We start from the raw sequence: 21,078 nt of genomic DNA on the forward strand, positions 1-21,078 counted from the left end.
CATTGTGTGTTGTGAATAAAACTGCTTCTATTGCATAATAGAGAACAGTCCTGCTCTTTGTCTCTCTTATTTCTTACCTGCCTTTGTCGTCTCACTTTACCTATACTTCTCCTTTTCAGTTGCATCTCCAGACACCAGTGTGTCTATCTTCAGCTGGCAAGTGAAGGCCTATGGTCAGGGAACTCCATCTACTTTCATTGGGGTTTTTGACATCAACCGTTGGTACCACGCACAAATGCCAGACTCTTTAAGGTATAGTGGAGACTGATTTTGCTAATCATTTTTAATAATTTAACTTTTTGAACCATTTCAGTATTTCATAGAGAATAAATAAGCATTACAGACTGTAAAATGAATTACACGTTGTAAATGTATGTATTACTAAAGGAATACATCAGACAAGGGAACGCAATTAGAACAGCTGTACATGCACAACATGTAGTATACTGTAAATGTTTGGTTTGTGACAGAGAGGAAACCTAGATATTATAATAATATAAAGATTCCCATGTAGGTGTATGAAAAATAAAATGGAACTTCTCTGTGGCTGACCACCTGATTGACAATGTATTTCAAAAACAAAAGAGAAACAGAAAGTAGATATTTTGAGTACTGCTGAAACCATTTTAGTAGTCACTGTGTCCTCTTTTCCTGGCATTGTTGTAATGATTGCTTGATTCAATCTGACACTGCCTTTCACTTGTTTGTTGTCAGAACGGGGGAGTCTTTGCAGAATTGTCCCTACCTGGCAGTTTGGTCTCTGGACCCAGTGGTGCAGATGGTGTCTTCACACCCCCTCCTGGATGTGGTGGTGCATGACCGCAGCCTGAGCAGGGGCCTGCCCTTCACCTGCCCCCCACCGGAACAGTACTTTAACCCCACCACCTATAACTTTGGTAGGTGTAGACACTATATATATAAAATTGTCTAAATGTGAGATTCTTTAGAGACATGTGATGCAATGTAGGCTTGAATTATCTGTTTTAATTTTTGCCAGGGTCCATGCTTGTTTATTGCTGTTGCCTGTTTATATTGCTCATGAGTTTGCTTGTGCAGACATGCCCCTAGTTTGTAGTTGAAATATCATTTTACTAATAAAATTGATTTTGATTTTGATTTTTTGAAAATGACTTTTTTCCTTTCATGTTACAGATGCTACCTGCTTGCTCAACTCTGGAATTGTGCACTTAACATGCTCTGGGTATCAGAAAGAGGCAAGTTCCCTGTGTTAATTTTACTGTGATACAAATGTTTACCTCACCATTCATTTATTGGCAAGTCCAAATTCAGATTTTAAAAGTGAAAATGTGACTATGTAAATGCAAAGACAGACTTCAAACTGTTTGTATTTTAGTACATGGGTTTTCTTCTGTAATAATTAGCCTTTTCATTGTGTATTCTTGTGTTGGAACGAGCATAAGATGTGATGTTTATCACTACGGCTACACAATATTTACCATGTAGACAGGATTTAAATATGTGAATATGGTTTGAATGGATAGTAGGCTTCTTTTATCAACACCTCGCCATTGTGATTGTCATTAACACCAGACCCTGAGCTTTTTGAAGAAAGCTGCTCCTTGTTCCAGTGACATCATCTCCACCAGCTACTCCCGCTGCCTCATGTCCGGTCTACTCTCATCTCGCCTGGCTGACACCCAAGCCTCCAGCCTCTCTCAGGTACACATACATACTTGTTCGCACAGACCCAGAAAGCCACCGTTATTCATGCTTTTCTTCTCCCTCTTTTACTTCACATTTAAGAAAATCTAATCTTCTAATGATACAAAACAATATACAGAATTAAATCAAATGTTGTAATTTCTTATAGTAATTTATACATGTAACTTGATGGGGGCTTTTAGGAGGAGCAACTGGATGCCATCTTGTCCACAGCAGTGGAGACCAGCTCCTTGGGACTGATCACAGGCTGCATCAAGCAGTGGACTGCAGAAGGTGAGGAGTCCTATTCGGAGTATCTGTCAGATTGTTTCTCTAACTGCTCGCCTAAACCCATTTTACCCATAACAGCAAGTAGGTGATAAAGACGTGGCTTCATCTCGCAGAAGTAGTACTTAAAAGCTTAAAAGCTCCTTTACAAACATACCACCAGCCCCGCAGTCATCACTAATGCTTGTAATTGTCTTCAACAGAACAACCAGGTTCTGCACTGAACCTGCGCTACATCCTGGATTGGGCCTGGAACAAAGTAGTCCAGACCAAGGAGGAACTGGATGGCATCTGTATGTATTTTATTTTTATTTTTTTTTAATTGAAAGACATTCTGAGTTATATAGAACATTGTTTAGACAGGCCAGAAGTTTAATGCTACCCAGTGATACATTTAAATGGATTAGATCAGATATATTTGCATGACCTGTTGGCAAGGTAATTCTATTAATTCTATTAATTCTTCAGGCTGATAAGTCAGACTTTTACATTACAGTATTATTTAAGCTTACCAACAATAGGAAATGTTTGTCTCCTCCATTTGTTGACATTGTAAATTATTCATTATTTAAGTGATATAAATTCGGTTTACAAGTTTGTTTCCATTAATACATTTATTTCTTATTTATGTGTTCCTCCTTCCTCCTTTGTGTGTCCAGGTGCTCCGCTGTTTGACAGCTCATCCAACTTTACAGATCCTCAGACCATGCAGCTGCTACAGCACAGCCAGAGGCTGCTCAGTAACCTCAGTACCATCTTCCACTGTCTGCTCAATGAAGCTCAGGAGCTCACACAAAAAGGTGCAATATCCACACAGATACAATCACATGTGCAAGTGTTATTTTTCCCTATGATGTCAGTGGAAATAGATTCAGCCAACACACAGACACACTGTAATATTAATTCAAATTTGTGCTAAACTAAAATCAAACACTCTTTTTATGTCTGTTGATGTCAGTAAAATGATGATATTTAGCATCTTATAGCTTTATGGTTAAATAAACTTTCATTTGATCAAGCAACTGACAATCTGTCATTTTGTGTCATTCATAGTTATTGATAAGTTATGGTTATATTTTTCATTGTTTAGGCCTGGTGGGTCTGATGAACAAGAACATGGTGTCCAGTCTGATTTCCAAGTACGCTCAGGTGGTGCTCTGGTTCTGTCGTACCGGTCTGCTGCCTGAAGGATCAGGTAAAGTGTTGCTGGCATAAACGTGATCTGGGAAACCTTACCAGCAATTTCAAACCACACAATTACTCAGTGTCAGTGAGTGAACAATTTGTAAGCAGGTGGAATAACACTCGGGTTAGAGATATTCTTAAACTATAAGCGTTGTGCAATGTAGCAAAATTGTAAACGCATATTAAAATCTGCAGAAATGTGTGTAGTTCAAGTGTGTAAATATTATTGGAGCATACAGTTTGTTAAGGGGTTGTCAAACTTCTGAATATCACTGTATTCAGTTTTATTTTCTCTTTCTCTCCTCACCAGACAATGACGCTCTCCAGATCTCCAGGCCATTCTACACTCACTCAGTCATCAGCAACTATTATACAATACGCAGAGAGGAGCTCACCAGGCTGGCTAAGTGAGTAGTTTTTGCTTGAAAAATCTTACACATATAACAAATTCTGGACTTCAGCTAACCAGTATCTTTACTTCTTGAGCAATAGTAGAGCCAATAAGATGTTAAAATGACATGTCCGATCTAATGCTGACATTCTCAGGGGCAAGTGGTGTGCAGACTGCCTGATGATTGACGGTTTGGTCAGGCAGTGTGGTGAACGCTTGACCAACCTGTGGAAAAGGGACGACGGTGGGACAGGGCAATACCCACCACCTACATTGCATGTAAGCATTAAACTTTATTTTTAATTTAATTGATTTTTTACTATCTAATTTATATCAAATAGATTATGCACCTGTGGTTCTTACAACGTGTAAATAATTAATTTTATTGATCCACAGGCCTTGTTGGACATTTATCTGCTGGACAACATCGATGAAGCTGCCAAACATGCAATTGTATCCTTTGAGTAATAATGGCCAAATGCAAAGTCATGTTCACGTCAGCCATGGTCAGCTCCAGTATTTATTTGTGAATTCAAGGATTGCTTTTTCAGCTGTTTATTTGCTTAAAGTAGTTTTTGTGGCTGTGGATATACAGTTGTAGTGTTTAATGTTGGGTAATTTACAAGCTAGTAACCTCTGTCACAGTTGTAAATGTGACTTTCTTATTGTTACAAATTGTTTATTTAAATTACAGTAATATTGTACACATTTTCTCTCCTTATTGTCTGTTTTTAGCTTTTATATTTTTCTGTTTATTGTTATGCACCAATTTACCAAAGCAAATTCCTTGTATGTGAGTACATACTAAATACTAAAATAAGACTACATGTATGAGCCTTGACCTGTTGTCCCAGGTGATTTACCTGTTGCTGGATGTCATGTACTCCTTCCCCAATAAGGAGGGAGCATCAGTGGAGTCTTTCCCCACAGCCTTTGCCATCCCAATTGGACTTGTGAAACTAGTACAAGGCCTCTGGCTACTGGACCATCATGACCACCAGGTATGCATACATCTGACTGACTTTATATTTCCCTGAATTTTAATACAAAGAGGTTGTGTGAGGCAAAATAGCTCTGTTGTATTTAAAGGGAAATGGGGCAGCAGTATTTGCATATTTAAAACATTTACCTTATAAACATTGATACTAAATACAGCTATTACATCCTCTTGTAACTCTTCTTCCTTTGTCCATCATCACCATCCTTTGTCTGTTGTCCTGATCAGAGTTCATTTGAGCTGCTCCTGCATCCAGCTGCATCTCAGTGTCAGTTTGAGTGGCAGCATGAGCGTGTCCTGCAAGCACTGATGTGCCAGGGCCAACACTCAGTGGCACTACGATACTTCCACGTTACAAAGCCCCCAATTTCCTCCACCTCCCAGGCCAAACTCTGCCTGTCTGTACTGCTACACAATAGGTAAGGTTTGCAGCTGTGAAAAGTGGACAAGAAAAGTGGCTTTTTGTTTTAGGAAACAAGCATGATGGCAATCTGATGGCAATCCGATGGCAGCCTTTTAAATAGTTAATGGTGTGCCCTTCTTCCAGGTGTCTCATAGAGGCGTGGTCCTTAGTTCGGCAGCACTCTAATCGCCTCAACATGGGTGAGCTTCTGGGCTTCCTGTATGAGAGCTGCCAGGAGCTGGGCCTCATCAAGGAGCTGCTCAAATTGCCCCTGGGACTCACTGAGCAGGTAGGAGAGAGATGAGTGACTGCATGGTTACATTGGTTTAAACCCTAACCCTCATTATTCTGCTTGTAGATTAAACTTTCTGTGTTTTGGGATTATAAAGTCAGTGCCTAAAACTCGAGGCTCTTGGGTTTGCGTTTCAGGAATGTTTGGAGAAGTTCCTCCAGGGTACAGGGGGTCTCCAAAACAGAGAACTGCTGATGGTTCATTACCTTCAGCAGGCCAACTACATTCCTGCCCTGCAGCTCAACCACAGCCTCAAAATGAACCTGGTGGTATGTCTGACACACGCATGTAAACTGTTACGCTAATTATCACAGTTTTATCTTGATATGTAGTGTGTGATATTTATTAAAGAATTCAGAATCAGACATACTAATAAATTGTTATCAATTTAGACATCTAAGCTTTAAATCACAACATCCAGCTATGAAAAGTCCATCACTATGCCTTTTTATTGAGCGAAGATACTTAAATCCCACAAGATTTATAACCGCAGTCTCTTATGTCTTTATTGCTAGAATGAGCGAGACCCAAAACTTAAAGAACGATCCAACACCAGGAACTCTATATTGGATCAGTATGGCAAAGTTTTGCCCAGAGTCCAGAGGAAACTGGCGATGGAAAAAGCCAAGCCCTACCAGCATACCTACGCCATCCACAGAGAAGGTAAGGAGGGATTCATATCTATAACGGATTACCCCAATATTCTCACAGCAGGAAAAAGTATGAGAGTGTTAATAGAAACTTCTCAAATCACACTTGAACAATCACTTGCTCAGTATGTTCCAAAATATGGCTCCATATCATATACACTGTTAAAAAACAAACCCTGTAGTTGCAAACAACAAACGAACACAGGGTCTGTGTTTTTCAACGGCTTAAAAAAACACTGTTGATTGAATATAAATAACACGTTTACACACTGTGCTTCAGTTTCTCGGCCGCAGCCACTGTCAACCATCACCAAACGCTCTACCAATGAGAAGGTGATGTCGAGGGCCGGCTTCATAAACAATGTTCTGACCAAGATCGAGGAGGTTTGGTTAGGCAAAGGAGCTTCACCACAGTCCACCCCAGTCAAGAGGTGAGCAGAAAATAACTTCAATTTGATCCTTAGAGGTAATTATCCTTTTGTTTTATATGATTATTTTCTAACCCTTTGTCGATTTGTTTTTGCCAGCCCCAGGGTAGCTGATGTTCAGAGCCCCAAGCCCTCTTTAGCCCTTCCTGACCCCTTCTTGGGAACTCCTATCACCATGACCTCCAAACGAAAGTCAAGGTAATCTCATGCGAGCCTTTGCCATAAGCAGACTTTAGAATACAAGTAGTTTGATCTTAATGTCATAAAGATATGACAATTAACTAATTAAGTAAGTGTTTTTTAATTAATAATATTTAGTAATACCCTCTTAAAGGGTATAAGTCAAATTTCCACAGAACTGATATACTATTATATTTTGAGAGACCTCACTGTAAGAAACTTAGTTATTAGTAGTATATTGTACTTTCAACAAACACTTGAATGTTAATATTTATATTCCACATGCATGCACAGCAGAGTTTTGTTAAGACAGCACCTTTAATTCTTTGCGTTCCTTCTTCGTCTTCTATGTGACGCAGGCTGATGGACTTCGTCGTTCACCCCTCCTGTCAGACTCCTCGCACTCTCCTCAGCCCTCCCAGACCTCCCAGCTCCTGGGTTTCTCCAAAGAGCATCAGCAAGGCCCCTGAACTCAGTCTGCTGCAAACACCGCAAGTTGTCAAGGTGAGGTTTTGAAATAAAGTTAATTAAATTTCATCAGCACTTAGTCAGGACATCCAAATAAGTCAAATGTTGTTTATATGGTTTATTTTCTTAATAAATGAGTTTGCAGTATTTCAGGGTTTTTTTTTCCACTTACACTTTACCTGATTTGCTCTCTCAGCGAGCTCGGGCTTTGGCTGCTTCTGGCCCTGTGTTCTCAGCCTTCACTCCTCAGTCAATCCTGCGCAGCAGCCTTAGGCCCACTCCGGTCGCCACCCCTTCTGCTTCTCCAGGACGATCCATCACCCCCCCACTCCGCAGCAAAGAAAGTAGAATCACTTTTATCGAAGAGGCAGAATCTCCGGAACCAGAGAAGGGCATCCGATGGACCAATGGGGTAAGACAAAGATAGGAGTGGTGTATTGACTCTGTAAAAATGCACAAAGAAACAAACAAAACACTCTCTTCTGGCCAATAATTGGTTTCTAAAAGTTATTTTAAACATGGTACCTTTTTAAAAAAAATCTTCTTATTCATATTAGGAGTACAAGTTACAATAATCCACTGATTAACTAACTAGTTATTACATTGCTTTTAAACTGCTTATTTTTGGTTAGTGGTCTGTATCTGCACCTCTGACCCATCAGTTATCTTCCTTGTTTAGCTGGTAGGTTAGATTTTGTCTTTATAATAAAATGTGTCTTCCAATCTTCTTTGGAACTGTGCTTTTCTCTAGATGGCAGCAGAAAGTGAGATTAGCTTGCTGGCCAGAGGCTCCACACTACCCAAGGCTACGCGTGAGACCTGGTCCTCGCAGCCAGCTGAAGAGGAAGAGGAAGAGGAGGGAGATGAGGAAGGAGAACAATCTCACGTAAAATTCATGCCTCCAGAAGGTGGTGTACCCTCGCCACAACTGAGATGCTTTGAGAGCGAGTCATCCTCCATCCACAAAGATGCTGCAGACAGCAGACCATCAGATGCAACGCAAGCACAACTTAGCCTGAGCTTCGATTCCAGCCAGACGCCTGTGCGTTCAACAGACACCACTCTAGAGTACTACGATGCACCTCTTTCAGAAGAGCAGGAAGAAGAGCATACAGATCCAGAGAAAAAAGACGAGGTAGTGACGATAAACATCAAAGGCCTAACTGAAAAAGGGGAACCAGAAGAAAAACCCTCATCCATCATTGAGCAGACTCCTCTCCTGACATCAGAGGATCTAGAAAGGGAAGAAGAGGAGGCGAAAGAGGATGAAATATTTGAGGACGTGATGGAGATTGGTCTTGAACAAGAAGATAAAACAGAGGAAGAAGTTCAGTCAGAACAGGGGGCTAAAACCGAGGAAGAGTTTCAGTCAGAACAGGAGGATAAAATCGAAGAAGAGGTTCAGTCAGAACAGGAGGCTGAAAACGAAGAAGAGGTTCAGTCTGAAAAGGAGGAAAAACAGGACGCTGAGTCAAGTACCAAACAAGAAGATGCTGCAACTCTTGACCAAGAGGAGACGTTTAGTCACAATCAAGGTAATTCATTTGCAGAATTTGCTCTATTTGTTTCTCTATGACTTCATATTATTTATAAGAGTTGCGTTGCTTCACACAAAACATGTCCTATCCTCTGATATTTAGATTTTCGGAAATAATGTTAAAAATTGTGTTTTGCCACACTTCTTTAAACCATTGCTTGACACATTTTGTATGCGACTAGTTTGTAACCAGGTAACTGAGAGCGCCAACTCTGGCATTGAGGTCGAATCTCAGGATCAACCAGTGAAGGCTACGGGACAGGACATCCAGTCAGAGGCCACTGAATCCACTGAGTTCATTGAGTGTCTGAAACCATCTGGTGCCACTGAACCCACGCATGAACCAGAAGAGGAGCTGGAGCAATCAACAGGTAGAACCTTAAATGATGCATTTATACTGTAAAACTTTAAGATATTGTCGTTGCATTGTCTCCATCTTAATTTTGGGTCCTGCCAAAGCAAAAGGAATCTACTTCCATTTGATCGCTCAAGTCGCTATATAAAATCAGTATGAGTTGAGAATAACGATAACATCTACATAAAATCTAGTAATCATAGCATAATTAGGCTAGCAGTTTGGTTTTGCTTGTCAAGTAGTAACTAACAAATAATTATTGTATATAGCTTATTTATCTCTGTCTTTCTTGTATGTCTTATGATTCTCTGAATACACATTTCTTTTTCTGACTCTTATCATTGTAGGTTGAAACATTATATTACGCAGCCATAACAAGGTTCTAATGATTGACTTCATACTTACAGTAGATGATTCTTCTGTATTGTCTGACAGATCTGACAGAGTTTGTGCAGAGACATCTGTTTGGCGGTGATCTGTCTCCTCCGCTCACCCGCTCAGGAATCCACAACGCATCACAGACCCAGACATCCTTCAACAGGTATGCGCCCTGTTTACTAAAAGAAGAAAGAAATGTCTTTACTGTGACACCACATTGTTCAATTAAAAACCCTTAAAACTCTCACTGTGAAGTGTATATCAGATAGAAATAATCAGAGTTTTTTGAGTAACCCAAGAACCTTTTGATGAAGCCAGGAGGAGAACCTAGTTCTTGTTTTGGTTTGTAGGTCTTTTTAAACTTGAATGCACCCAAGGAACAATAATTACTTTAATACTTTCACTTAGATTAAAACATTTATGTTAGAATTTAATACAAACCTTGTAGGTCACAGACCTTGTCAGTGAGTCTACATTATACCATATCACACAAATATGGGGATTTTGTGTAACCCTGTGTTTCCTACCAGCTGCTTATCTGTTTATTTTGTTTTTCACAAGTTAAAATTATGTAATTCTCCCAGTGAATCATTAGGTGAGGTTGAAGAGGAGGAGCCGGCAGCTGTTGAACCTCCCCCGGTGTTCACCAGCCAGAAATCTATTGCCTCTGTGACGTCCTCCGAGCCAACTGGCACAGACTCCCACTGTAAGGAAGATTGTCCACAAATGCACGTTAACACGGCCGCTCTTACTGTTACAGTGAAATTGTACTCATTTTCTTTCTTTTTATCTCCTAGCTGTTGTGAGTTTAAACGATAGTGAAGAGCTTTCTAGCCCTATGTCTGAAGAGGAAGAAGAAGATGAGGAGGAGTCTGATCAAGTAGAGGATGAAGAAGAGGAGGAGGAGGAGGAGGAGGACTCTGGTAGTGAGGTTGAGATCATTGAGGAGGTCCAGGGTAATGGGAGGCTGCCACCCCTCCAACCCAGTTCAGTCTTTGTGCAACACACACACTTCCTGTCAAGTCTGTCAGAGCAGGAGACAGCAGAGTTCCCTCTTATCACGCCCGGTGCAGAGATGAAGGTAACAAATGAAGAGCTGCAGTTATTAATCAGTTATGGTCAATTAATTGATTAGTTGATCATTTGCCAGGATTTGCTACTTTCCTTGTTTTGTTTTGTTTTTCTTTTATAAACTGAATATCTGATTTAAAGATGTCACCTTGGGTTCTGGACAATTGTGACATTTTCTGCATTTTCTGAAGTTTTATAGACTAAATTATTAATTGATTGATAGCAACCTGCATGTTGGCTCCATTACAGATGGTAGAGGAGGACATGGAGGGCGAGGTGGTCATGGTGAGACTGGGTGCAGATGAAGGAGGGATGGAAGCAGATGAGGTTGAAGAGCAAGGATCGTCTTACTTGGAGCTCAAGCCATCCACCACTCTCCTGGTACCCCTGGAGCTCATGGAGGGACAGGCCGGCCTGGTGGCCAGTTCTCAGCTGGGTCTTCCTGAGCTTCCGCAAGCTATTGTGCCAGATGACCCAAGGTCTGAAACTCACACTGGCTTCTCTCTGATGCTCGATATGGAAGAAGACGGGGATAAAGATGCAGACACGCAACCTATGGAGAATGATCTGCAATTCTCCGACCCTCCCACCCTTTCTCCAGCAGTGGAGGCTAGTGATGAACTTGTGACCAAACCTGAGGATATTCTTTTGGGCACAGATGATCAGGATCCTCTCCTGTCTGAAGGAGCCTCTGAAGAGGACCAGCAGAAAGAGTTGGACATCTTGGATGGAGCTGAAGTAGATGGACTGACAGAGACAGAACTTCTCGATGACCAAGCTGTCCTACAAACCGAAAACACTGATGAAAACCATGAAACAGAGGATGCTAAAGAACAGATGGATACAGAGTTAGTCATGCTGGCTGAAGACCAGGAACCTGTTGGTCTTTCGGTCTGTGAGCCAACTCCAGTGGAAGAACTTCCAGCAGCTGTGGATGACAAAGACTCTGTGGCAGAGAAAGATGCAGCTGAAGAGAAGATGGAAGAAGAGGAAAAGGAGGAGGAGGAAGAGGAGGAGAAGGAAAAGGAGGAGGAGGAGGAGGAGAAGGAGAAGGAAAAGGAGGAGGAGGAGAAGGAAAAGGAGGAGGAGAAGGAAAAGGAGGAGGAGGAGGAGAAGGAACAGGAGGAGGAAGAGAAGGAACAGGAGGAGGAAAAGGAGGAGGAGAAGGAAAAGGAGGAGGAGGTCAAACCAACACCTGCTGAGGACCAGGAAGAGCCTGGAGAAAATGGGCCTGTTAATATGGAAACAGAGATCGCCCCCAGTGCTGAGACAGCAACCGTTGTGGAGGAGAAGCAGCAGGACCCCATAGTCCCAGCAGAGACGAAAGAGGATAACGGGGAAGAAATTAAGACAGAGAAAGAAACGAAAAAGAGGGGAAGGCCGAGAAAACAAAAAGAACCTGTGTCAAATAGCCAGCCGGAGGAACAGCCTGTGCCAGAGACTCCCACTTCCCAGAGGAAAAAGAAAGCTCCTTCCACCCCAACACGGAGAACCACAAGGGCGAGGGCAGTTACCTTTATCTCTCCGCTGCAGGAGGAAGCAGAGGAGGATGGGAAAGTGGAGGAGGCAGAAACAAGCACTCTGGCCCCTGCCTCACCTAGTCGCACACCTAGAAAAGGTAAACAGAACAAAGAGATCAAAGTCCGAGCTAGCACACCTCGAAGAACTACTCGCAAAACTCAGCCTGTTGAAGAGGAGGAGGCCATGGATAATGACACCACGGTTGCATCAACCTCCAAGGCTTCTTCTCCAGGTAGACGACGGGCTTCCCAGAAGGCGCCTTCAACAAAGGCCAGCCAAAGTGGCAGTGAGGAGGTGTCTGCAGGCACAGAGGGTGAGGATGAGGGCACAGACACAAAGGCTTCAGAGCAAACAAGCTCCAAGACTCCCACACCGGCTAAACGCAGGACTGCTCAGGGCAGCACTCCGAGGAGGTCCAGCAGGAGGATACTGAGTAGCAGTGAGGTGGTGCCATTGCCATTAGAGATCCTGAAAGAAGAGAAGGAACAGGAGGAGGTGTTTGCATCCCCTGCCAAACGCAACTCCAGGAAATCTAAGACTGAATCATCAGAGACCCTGCTGGAGGAGGAAGAGAGCAAAAAAACAGTTTCCAGCCCCAGTAGGTCGACTCGGCAGTCCAACCGGATCACCCTGAATGTTTATCCACAAGTAAGGATTACATTTTTTTAATATATATATATTAATATATCAAGAATGTAAAGCTTCATAGATCATCATCATCATCTGATGTTAAGAGGCTATTTATGTTTGATGTTAAACCACCAGGTGACCTTTCTCTCTCATATGTTAGACATAAAGTTATTAGTTTTACCTCTAATCATTTTCAGTTTCATATTTTCATCCATTATACATTATTCCACACTACATGTTGATCAACCCTATCCATCCGCTGGCAATCACTGAAAACATTTAACACTCGCAGGTGAAACTGGTTCCTGTATCACTTCCTCAGAGTGTAAGGAAGAAGAGAGCAGAGTTGATGACGGAAAATATAAATGAAAGTGAAGCTCTGTTTGAGCCTGAACTGAACAGCAACACCGGTCTCACCAACTCCCTTCGACCAACCAGAAGCAAACTCTGGGATCACCCTGAGGAAGACCTTCCCTTACTGGACTCACCATTGGAGGTGGATTCTGAAACCCCTGTCGCAGACGCCCTCATCAAGAGACTTCAGGATGAGGAAGAGAAGCAGGAAGGTACGTATACAGCTGCACAACACACCTCCACCCTACATCTGCTATAAAATAAAGAGGTTTTAGTGTATGGACATGAATGTGTAAACTCTTTGTTTTACAGGAGGCGTCGTTGTTACAAAGATGGTAAGAACCAGCAAGAGAGCTACAAAGTCGTCAGTGGAGCAGGATCACTCGCTACAAGACAGCCTGTTCCCCGAACCCGAGGATGACGAGTCTAGTCCAGGCGAGCATTCATTCATCTACTCCCCCTCGAGAAGAAGAACAAGAGGTGAACCGTGTGTCCATTTACCTGCATGTCCGTCCATTCATTCCTGATCGTTTTTTTAACCCGTGTTGTGTCTGTGTGTCAGCTAATAGAGCAGAGTCTCCAGGGCCGAGTGAAGAGTCCGCGGCGCCCGTCACTCGCAGCAGGAGAAGAGTTGTCAAAGACACCTCTGTTGCTCCTCCTGTAAGTGCTTCTGCTTATGAGTCTCACATGTTTAGTGTGGAGTGTAATGTCTGTACGTCAGTTCATTAAACATGTTGAGCTCATTGTTTGCACAAAGTGGAGAGTTTTTGATTCTTTCTCAAAAATAGAAAGTAAAAGATTAAAACTAGCTTTGACTTCTACCACTCTAGTATCATATTAGCTGATTATATGCAAATCAGTTACCAAATTACAGTGTTATCCTGGCAACTACTTTGTTTATAGTATTATAGTACTGGATGAATGTGCTAATTGTTATATGTTGATGTGTGCCTGTGATTTGTTTGTATAATGGTTAGTGTGATAGGGACTATGTGATGGTGTGATGGAGCATGTATGTGAATGTTTTTAGTGTCTGGGGATTGCCTTGTTTTAATGAAAACTAATACAGTCAGGTAGCTGTTTTCTGAAAGGTATGTCTGCACCAACGAAAATACATTTTCACTGCTCTTAAATGGAAGTGGATAGCCATATTGCAATGATTATAGCTTAATTTGAAATAAAACGTTTTGTTTTTTGTTTTGTCCCAGGATGAAATTGCTTCAGAAGAAGATCCTTTGGAAGTCGAGAAAGCAGTGGGTGTTTCTAAGACCAGAAAAACAGGCAAACGAGCAACCAAGTAAGGTTCCGCTCCCCTAAGCACAACATCTTGTGCACCTCGAAGATGGAGGATACCACAAAGAACTGCATAGTCTTAATATTTTAAACAAGACTCCATTTTTAAATCTGTTTACTAAAAAAATGCCATTATTTTTATGACTTTTATTTGTCTTAATCACTGTGTCCTCTGCCCACCTTCAGATCCAAAGCCGCTCCGGAGCCGCCTCCCGTAGCAGAGGTGGACCTGCTCTCGCCTCTGCCCAGCCCAGCTGATCCGCTCCCACGGGCGCTGAAGAGAATTAAGGAGGGAGAGGCCCTGCCCCCGAGCATGAACCTTCGACGCAAGCGCATAATGGACACCGTTTTCACAAAACCTGTCACACGGAGGAAGAAACTCTAAGGAGGTTGGTGGTGGTTCTAACCATTGAACCTCAGACAGCCACCAGGTCTTAACCAACTCGGTCAGGAGCTGTCAAATAAAAGTGTATGCCTAAACTCATGATGGTTCTATTTCCTCAAATGCCTCACAGTGCTGCGGTTTGTACATTGACTTCTCTGTAGGACAATAAAATAAAAGCAATGTAGGCATAAAAATATATTTTTGGGACAAAACGCACTGATGGATAGCAGTGTGAGAGAGGACTATATTTTTAGAGTTCACACGTCCCGCTCGTACTAACTCTATTTCACTTGGTATTGTATCTGTGGCCATTTTTTTTTTTTGGACATTGTGCGACGCTCCTTATAATCGGCTTATTTCTCTGGGCACAGAATGGCACAAGGGAAAGCAATCGATGGGCTTTTAGAAGCTCCCATTATTAAAACCAGAGAGACTGAACTGAACCTGCCTTTGATGAAAAGGTTTTATTTACATTCTTTTTTTTAATTTTAAGGTTGTTTTTGTTTTGTTTTTTGTTCTTGTTTACTTTTAAGATTTTGAGGCCTGCTGTTTTTCTATTTAAGAAGAAAAGCAACCAACCCAGTGGAGATACAAGATTTCTACTGATACATTTGTATATAGTTTTTTGCTATGTTCCAAATAAAATTAATAAATAAATCCTAAAGAATTATGTTCATTTTGAAGTTTTAAGTGTCTGGAATGCATTTGATCATCTAATCTGACTGCCTATGCCATAGTCTTAAAATATCAGTCGTTTTGAAGGGTTTTTTGTTAAAGAGGCAGACTATTGCCATCACATTTGGACTGTTTTTGTATGTCATGGGGATGTTGTATAGTGTGAAAGAAACAAAAAAGGTCTTGCACAGCGGTTTGGAGTTAATTGTTTTTGGGAAATGTTAATAGGTTTGTTTAATTAAATTAATGGCAACCACCACCTGAAACATGGGCTATTTTCTGATGAATGTATGTAGAATGTCTTATTTTTGATGACTGCTCTTTGATAAATATGGTAAAGCTTGAATATTTCTCTACTCCTGGTGTTGAGTGTGTCTCAATTCAATTCAGTCTTTTGTTAGTTTGAGGGGTGATTGGACCACAAAGCCTTTTTCTTTCTGTCTGTCTGAGGTGTGCAGTTAACCACTGGAAGGAGCTACAAGCCTCTAATTATCCTTCACAAAATAGCTGAGACTTCATCCTGTTGGTACCTCAGATATCAGACATCCAATTCACCAGCGTCCAGTTTGAATCTTTTAAATGTCAGGTCAGCTTATAGTTAATAGAAATTTAGCTGTTAGGGTGAATTTATGGGACTGAAATGTTGACATAAATGTAGCTGTAAACATGTGTAACCACCCTTTATAAATTTGACTATCCCATTTCCCAGGGCTCTCTGTCTCTTCTATAATTTATGCTGGTAGACAAGGTGAAAGCGAAACCAGCCTTATCTCCACTAACAAAACACCAGGGTGGGAAAAAGAAAACTAAAAGCGTATTTCTTCCCATATTAAATGCTGATTATCCTAAAAATTAACTTTGCATTAGGCATGCTGCATTAAATATCAACTATGATATTTAATTTTAGTCTGTAGCTGTGGCTACCTAACATTGTCTCTGTTTTACTTTAAACTATTTATGGACGCATCCATCTTTCAGCAAGTCAATGAAATTCCTTTCATCAGGTTTTCAGTTAAACCTCATGAGGGATTTCCTAACAGGATGGACACCGTAGTCCCTGCCATACTGAGCTGATTGTGTCCCTGTCAGCGTGTAACTCGACACAGTCCTGCGTTTTCCCCTTTGAGGGAGCTGATCACTCAGTGTGACAGTCTGACAGTGCTGATACCTGCCTGCTGCACCATGAGGGCTAAAGCTTCAGACATGCACAGCAAGGACTGTGTCAAAGTGGCCGTCAGAGTCCGACCGTTCAACAAGGTCAGTGGATACACGCTTCATTTCCATCCATCTTTTTCTTTTGTTCATTATTTATTTGCCTGTTTTCCTAATGTTTATGTATAGCAATGTGCTGTATGTGTATGGTATCACATTCACTGACATTAATATGTGCTGCTTTATACTGCAGTGTATATACACTAAAGGGATTCCTTTTGGTGGACTAAGTAAATTTACTAAAGTACAATTTTGAGGTTCTTGTATTTTACTTGAGTATTTCCATTTCATACTATATACATTTATTTGAGAACATTAGTTATTTGTGTCTTTACAGCTTCAGATTATTAATACAAAATATAATAGAACTAATGCATATTTAATCCAGTAATGTTGTTTATCATTCACTAAACTGATGACCCCTAACTAATATTATATATTTTATTTACATTTGATATTCAGTATATAACAATAACAGTACAGAACAACTGATGAACTGTAAATAGGGAACGCAATAACTGCAGGAAGTTTGTGTAAAAGTAGCAATTTTAATGAATTTTGATTATTTCCTGTGAATGTTACATCAGAGATGAGTTGTTCTGATGTTTTTAGGAACATTTTATGCAATTCTCTGTATTATGTTTAAACATTCATACATACAGTCATACATACTTAATAGGCTTCTTTTTTTTTTTAAAATTCAGTGTTTTCTTCTCCCTGAGGCTTGTTCTATTAGCTCTTTCGTTGTTATAACTGCATACTTTTTATTGCAGGGTGATGAGAGGAGGCTTACTGTGTAGATTTTTTTTCAGTTGTCCTACATGCCTTAAAATCGAGAAGGCCTTGCGACCCCCCATGAAGCCTTGGCAATCCAAGGGTTCCCCCAGGTTGGGAACCACTGGATTACACCGCAATTTATAAAGTAGTTCATTGCAATGTTTAAGTGATGAACACAATGCATCAATTATTACAATCCAATGATGTAACTAATATGATTCTTCATTCATTATAACATCAAGAGTACTCCATTCCAAAATATTTTTGTTCCTACAGTTGTATGTTTGAGCTCACTGTGCAGAATGATGTACGTGCTGGTTTGACACCAGAACAATGTTTTCACATTCATCTACTGAAAGTGGAAAGTTTCTCTGTGCTCAATGGAAATCAGATTTTACGGGGCCTACAAGCCACAAATAGTCCTGGTCACTCCTGGTCCAGTATGCAACTTATAGTGTGATGTAGAAACGTGAAGCCTCCAGTGCACAAACACTGAGAATGGACTTTACAGTGAAGTAGGAGACATCTTGTGTCCAGCAGGAAAATTTTAGAAATTAACAACATTTGCATATTCATATATTCTGTAATCTTTAATGAGGCAGACGTAGTGGATGCCTTTTTAGATTTTAATGTGGAAATATTTCTTTTTTATGAAAAAAACAAAAACAAATCAGACACACATTATCGGTCCAAGCTATTTGTATATGTCTTAATACAAAAGTTTCCTTGTTAAACTTCTACAGTATGATATTGCTACTTTTACTTATGTAAACAATAGGAAGTAGTCTTCCCCCACTGATTTTCTATGAATACCACAAAGACCATACACTTTCAGCAACTGTTCCATAAGAAATAAAGTCACATAAAAACTCACCAGATATTAAACTTAAAGTTAATATCTAAAACACTAAATCATCAGACTCTCATATAGATAGTTTGCTTCAGAAGAGGAATAAAGGAACCTTTACTTTCACTTCCCCCCATTTTCCTTGATATCCAAATTAAATGTGGTTATGGAAGCTTCAGTGCTCCAACAGCCCTCTTTTCTCCTCTCCTCATCCTCAATGTATCTCCTTCCTCCATCCAGAGAGAGAGGGATGCAGGCAGCCGGTGTATTGTCTCCATGGTGTCAAGCTCCATCACTATCCAGGACCCGCGTGAATCCCAGAACCGCCGTTCGTTTTGTTTTGACTACGCCTACTGGTCCCACAGTGGCTTTGCACAAGACCGCAGTGGCCTCTTTGTGCCTGAAGAGCCCGGGGGACGATACGCTGACCAGGTCAGCTCTGAGTCATTTCTCTCAATTCATAAAACCAACAAGCACAATGTATTGTAGATTGTAAAAAAAAAAAACCTAGACAATATAAATGTAGACTGTCCACTGTCCAGGGAGAAAATACCCAGAAAAATAGGTAAGCAGAGTTTGATCAAGACAAATATGGGTTACAAAGCTCACAACATACCATCTATCCCCAGGACAGTGTGTTCCAGGACCTGGGAGAGGGAATTCTTGAGAATGCACTGCAGGTAGCAATCATCATATGCTTAACTGCAGTTTCATTCACATTGTATCACAAAGCTCAGTGTTGTTTATTTGCTGCCAAGCTGAATTTGTTCTGCGCTAGTTGGCTAAAACAATTTTGAGGTTGAGTGTGTGCTGTCTGCAGGGTTACAATGCCACACTGTTGGCCTATGGCCAGACCGGCTCAGGGAAGAGCTACTCAATGGTGGGCTATGGGCCTAACAAAGGCCTGGTTCCTAAACTCTGTGAGCGGCTGTTTCAGGCCATCAGAGAAAACCAGGAGACCAGACAGTGTCAGGTAAAGAGAGAGAGTGTGTGTGTGTGTGGCTTTTTCAGGTCCTTACCAGCACACAGTGTCACATATGGGTGTGAAAACTAAATATCTTTGTTCTTGATGTCTACACAGGTGTTTTTCAGTATGTTGGAAATCTATAATGAGCAGGTAACAGAAGGGAAAAACAGCTACTGTTGTTTCTGCTGTTGTCTTTTTTCTTTTTCTTTGTTTTTTGTGTCATCATCATCTTCTTTTTGTCTCTTTCCTCTCTGTCCAGGTGGTTGACCTGCTGTCTCGGGGGTCTCGTACTCCGGGGGGACTCAGAGTCAGAGAGGAGCAGCAAAGAGGTTTCTATGTGGAGGGTCTCCGAACAGTCCCGTGTGAGAGTGCACCACAGGTAAAGAGATGGATGCAGAGTAAATATATATGGAGAGAAAAACCTCTACATAGTGTAACAACAAGTGTATATTACTTCACTTAAACCTACTACAAGGAGTTTTTAACTGGTTATGAAAAAGTTGAATACTGATGCCTGTACATGACCTCCATAAGCACGAGACCATCAGCGAGAAGTTATTCTTAATGCCTGGTTGTGTTCAGTCGGATTCCCCTTGAAATCAATAAGACGAAGCAGAGGAAACTGTACCGCTTTTGTTCACAGGGGGCGCCAGAATCAACAAAAAGATCCTGAAGAATGTTCCTGGTTGCTGCTTTAAAGTTACCAAACTAAGGCTAAGAGCTACAGGGGATGTTTAGGGGCATGTCAAATATTCGTATGTATGCTGTGTCAGTGTTTTTATATGTGTCGTGTTTGGAAACATATTATAGTGTGAGTTTTAAAATGAAGGTGGAGCAGTTGATGGATCAGGGGACCAGGACCCGAACCACTGCTGCCACTCACATGAACGCCAATAGCAGTCGTTCACACATGCTCATCATCCTCCAGCTCAAACAGGTAAATGGCTCCACTTGCTATGTTCCAGTTTCAGTCCTGCTACAGAAGTTCTCCAATATGTAGTACTATCTTCAGGTTTCTTCAAACATTTGTTATTGACATGACTCCCTGTCAGATCTTTTCCAAAGAGAGTATCACAAAGCAGTCCAACATTAACTTGGTAGACCTGGCTGGCAGTGAGCGTCAGCGGTCGTCAGGGTCGGAGGCGGACAGACTGAAAGAGGGCACAGCCATCAACTTGAGCCTCACCACTTTGGGCAATGTTATCAGGTTGGTGCCTGAGGGTTAGCTTCATCTAGTTTTATATTCAGATGGTTTATCAGTATTTTTCTCATTATTTTCCTTTCCTCCAGCTCCCTTGCTGATGTGGCAGTTGGGAAGAAGGTTGTCCATATTCCCTACAGAGACTCAGTTCTCACCAAGCTGCTGCAGTCTGCACTGGGAGGCAACAGTCGCACTGTTATGGTAACAGAAGATAGTATATATGATATATGATATTACATAATGTTTATGCACTGTAAATACACAGATCGATTAAGTTATTTCTAATTCAAATTTCAAGATTGCCACGCTGAGTCCTGCTGATATCTGCTATGAGGAGTCTCTCTCCACCCTGCGTTATGCTGAGAGGTACAACAAACCACTTATGTTGTGCAACCCATGATGAAAAAACAGCAGGTTGCCTCCATAATAAAAAACACACACTTAAACTTCTAAAAGACTTCTCCTTCCCCTGTTTTTTCTTCTTTCTTGGCCTCCTTGGCATTTTCTCTGCTCCAACTGTACCCCATCCACACACCTCTCTCGCTGTGTCCCTACCTCCTCTACCTCTTTAGGGCAAAGCGTATTCAGAACCGAGCAGTGGTGAACGAGAGCCCCACTGAGCGTCTGGTCAAAGAGCTGAAGGCAGAGAATGCCAGGCTGCTGCAACGACTGAGCCGGCTGGGCCAGGAGGGACGCAGAGCCAACGACGAGACCAGTAAGACTAGTAGAGAAGGGAATTCAGCAGGCAGCAGGGTTAGAGAGGTCAACATGTCCGTGTGTGTGTGTGTGTCCAGAGGAGCTTCGTCAGCTGCTGACCCACAATGAGCTACAGATCAGAGCCATTCAGACTCTGTGGGAACAACACCTGCAAGAGGCGCTGAAGGACTGGGAGCAGCAGTACGCGAACATCACACAGGTACACACACACACA

General features: G+C 41.5%; 2 protein-coding genes across 5 annotated transcripts in view; both read left to right on the forward strand.

Annotated features, from left to right (window-relative positions):
- Positions 1–15,499, forward strand: part of ahctf1 (AT hook containing transcription factor 1) — a 21,000-nt gene extending 5,501 nt beyond the window's left edge. For 2 of the 4 annotated variants that reach the window (XM_035682383.1, XM_035682384.1), the window contains exons 10-40: positions 120–252; positions 715–896; positions 1,153–1,214; positions 1,552–1,680; positions 1,866–1,956; positions 2,154–2,243; positions 2,610–2,750; positions 3,041–3,145; positions 3,446–3,542; positions 3,682–3,805; positions 3,923–3,979; positions 4,381–4,527; positions 4,752–4,942; positions 5,071–5,215; positions 5,356–5,487; positions 5,734–5,881; positions 6,149–6,299; positions 6,396–6,494; positions 6,836–6,980; positions 7,141–7,356; positions 7,696–8,479; positions 8,664–8,852; positions 9,272–9,377; positions 9,799–9,920; positions 10,012–10,295; positions 10,535–12,454; positions 12,729–13,002; positions 13,103–13,270; positions 13,353–13,450; positions 13,999–14,087; positions 14,270–15,499. In XM_035682383.1, coding sequence (XP_035538276.1) covers positions 120–252; positions 715–896; positions 1,153–1,214; positions 1,552–1,680; positions 1,866–1,956; positions 2,154–2,243; positions 2,610–2,750; positions 3,041–3,145; positions 3,446–3,542; positions 3,682–3,805; positions 3,923–3,979; positions 4,381–4,527; positions 4,752–4,942; positions 5,071–5,215; positions 5,356–5,487; positions 5,734–5,881; positions 6,149–6,299; positions 6,396–6,494; positions 6,836–6,980; positions 7,141–7,356; positions 7,696–8,479; positions 8,664–8,852; positions 9,272–9,377; positions 9,799–9,920; positions 10,012–10,295; positions 10,535–12,454; positions 12,729–13,002; positions 13,103–13,270; positions 13,353–13,450; positions 13,999–14,087; positions 14,270–14,468 — 6,818 coding nt within the window. In that variant the 3' untranslated portion in view covers positions 14,469–15,499. The remainder of the gene's footprint in view (positions 1–119; positions 253–714; positions 897–1,152; positions 1,215–1,551; positions 1,681–1,865; positions 1,957–2,153; positions 2,244–2,609; positions 2,751–3,040; positions 3,146–3,445; positions 3,543–3,681; positions 3,806–3,922; positions 3,980–4,380; positions 4,528–4,751; positions 4,943–5,070; positions 5,216–5,355; positions 5,488–5,733; positions 5,882–6,148; positions 6,300–6,395; positions 6,495–6,835; positions 6,981–7,140; positions 7,357–7,695; positions 8,480–8,663; positions 8,853–9,271; positions 9,378–9,798; positions 9,921–10,011; positions 10,296–10,534; positions 12,455–12,728; positions 13,003–13,102; positions 13,271–13,352; positions 13,451–13,998; positions 14,088–14,269) is intronic. The other 2 variants (XM_035682385.1, XR_004797564.1) reach the window with 2 other exon arrangements.
- The window catches only part of kif28 (kinesin family member 28), an 11,596-nt gene continuing 5,205 nt past the window's right edge, over positions 14,688–21,078 (forward strand). Inside the window, exons 1-13 of the mRNA XM_035652070.1 lie at positions 14,688–14,699; positions 16,233–16,400; positions 18,220–18,411; positions 18,609–18,659; positions 18,800–18,952; positions 19,061–19,096; positions 19,206–19,325; positions 19,776–19,883; positions 19,999–20,153; positions 20,237–20,348; positions 20,446–20,513; positions 20,720–20,862; positions 20,942–21,063. Of these exons, the coding sequence (XP_035507963.1) occupies positions 14,688–14,699; positions 16,233–16,400; positions 18,220–18,411; positions 18,609–18,659; positions 18,800–18,952; positions 19,061–19,096; positions 19,206–19,325; positions 19,776–19,883; positions 19,999–20,153; positions 20,237–20,348; positions 20,446–20,513; positions 20,720–20,862; positions 20,942–21,063 (1,440 nt within the window). The remainder of the gene's footprint in view (positions 14,700–16,232; positions 16,401–18,219; positions 18,412–18,608; positions 18,660–18,799; positions 18,953–19,060; positions 19,097–19,205; positions 19,326–19,775; positions 19,884–19,998; positions 20,154–20,236; positions 20,349–20,445; positions 20,514–20,719; positions 20,863–20,941; positions 21,064–21,078) is intronic.

The sequence above is a fragment of the Morone saxatilis genome, unplaced genomic scaffold (genome assembly GCF_004916995.1).
Source record: "Morone saxatilis isolate NCDOM2014 unplaced genomic scaffold, NCSU_SB_2.0 Contig11, whole genome shotgun sequence".
NCBI lineage: Eukaryota > Metazoa > Chordata > Actinopteri > Moronidae > Morone > Morone saxatilis.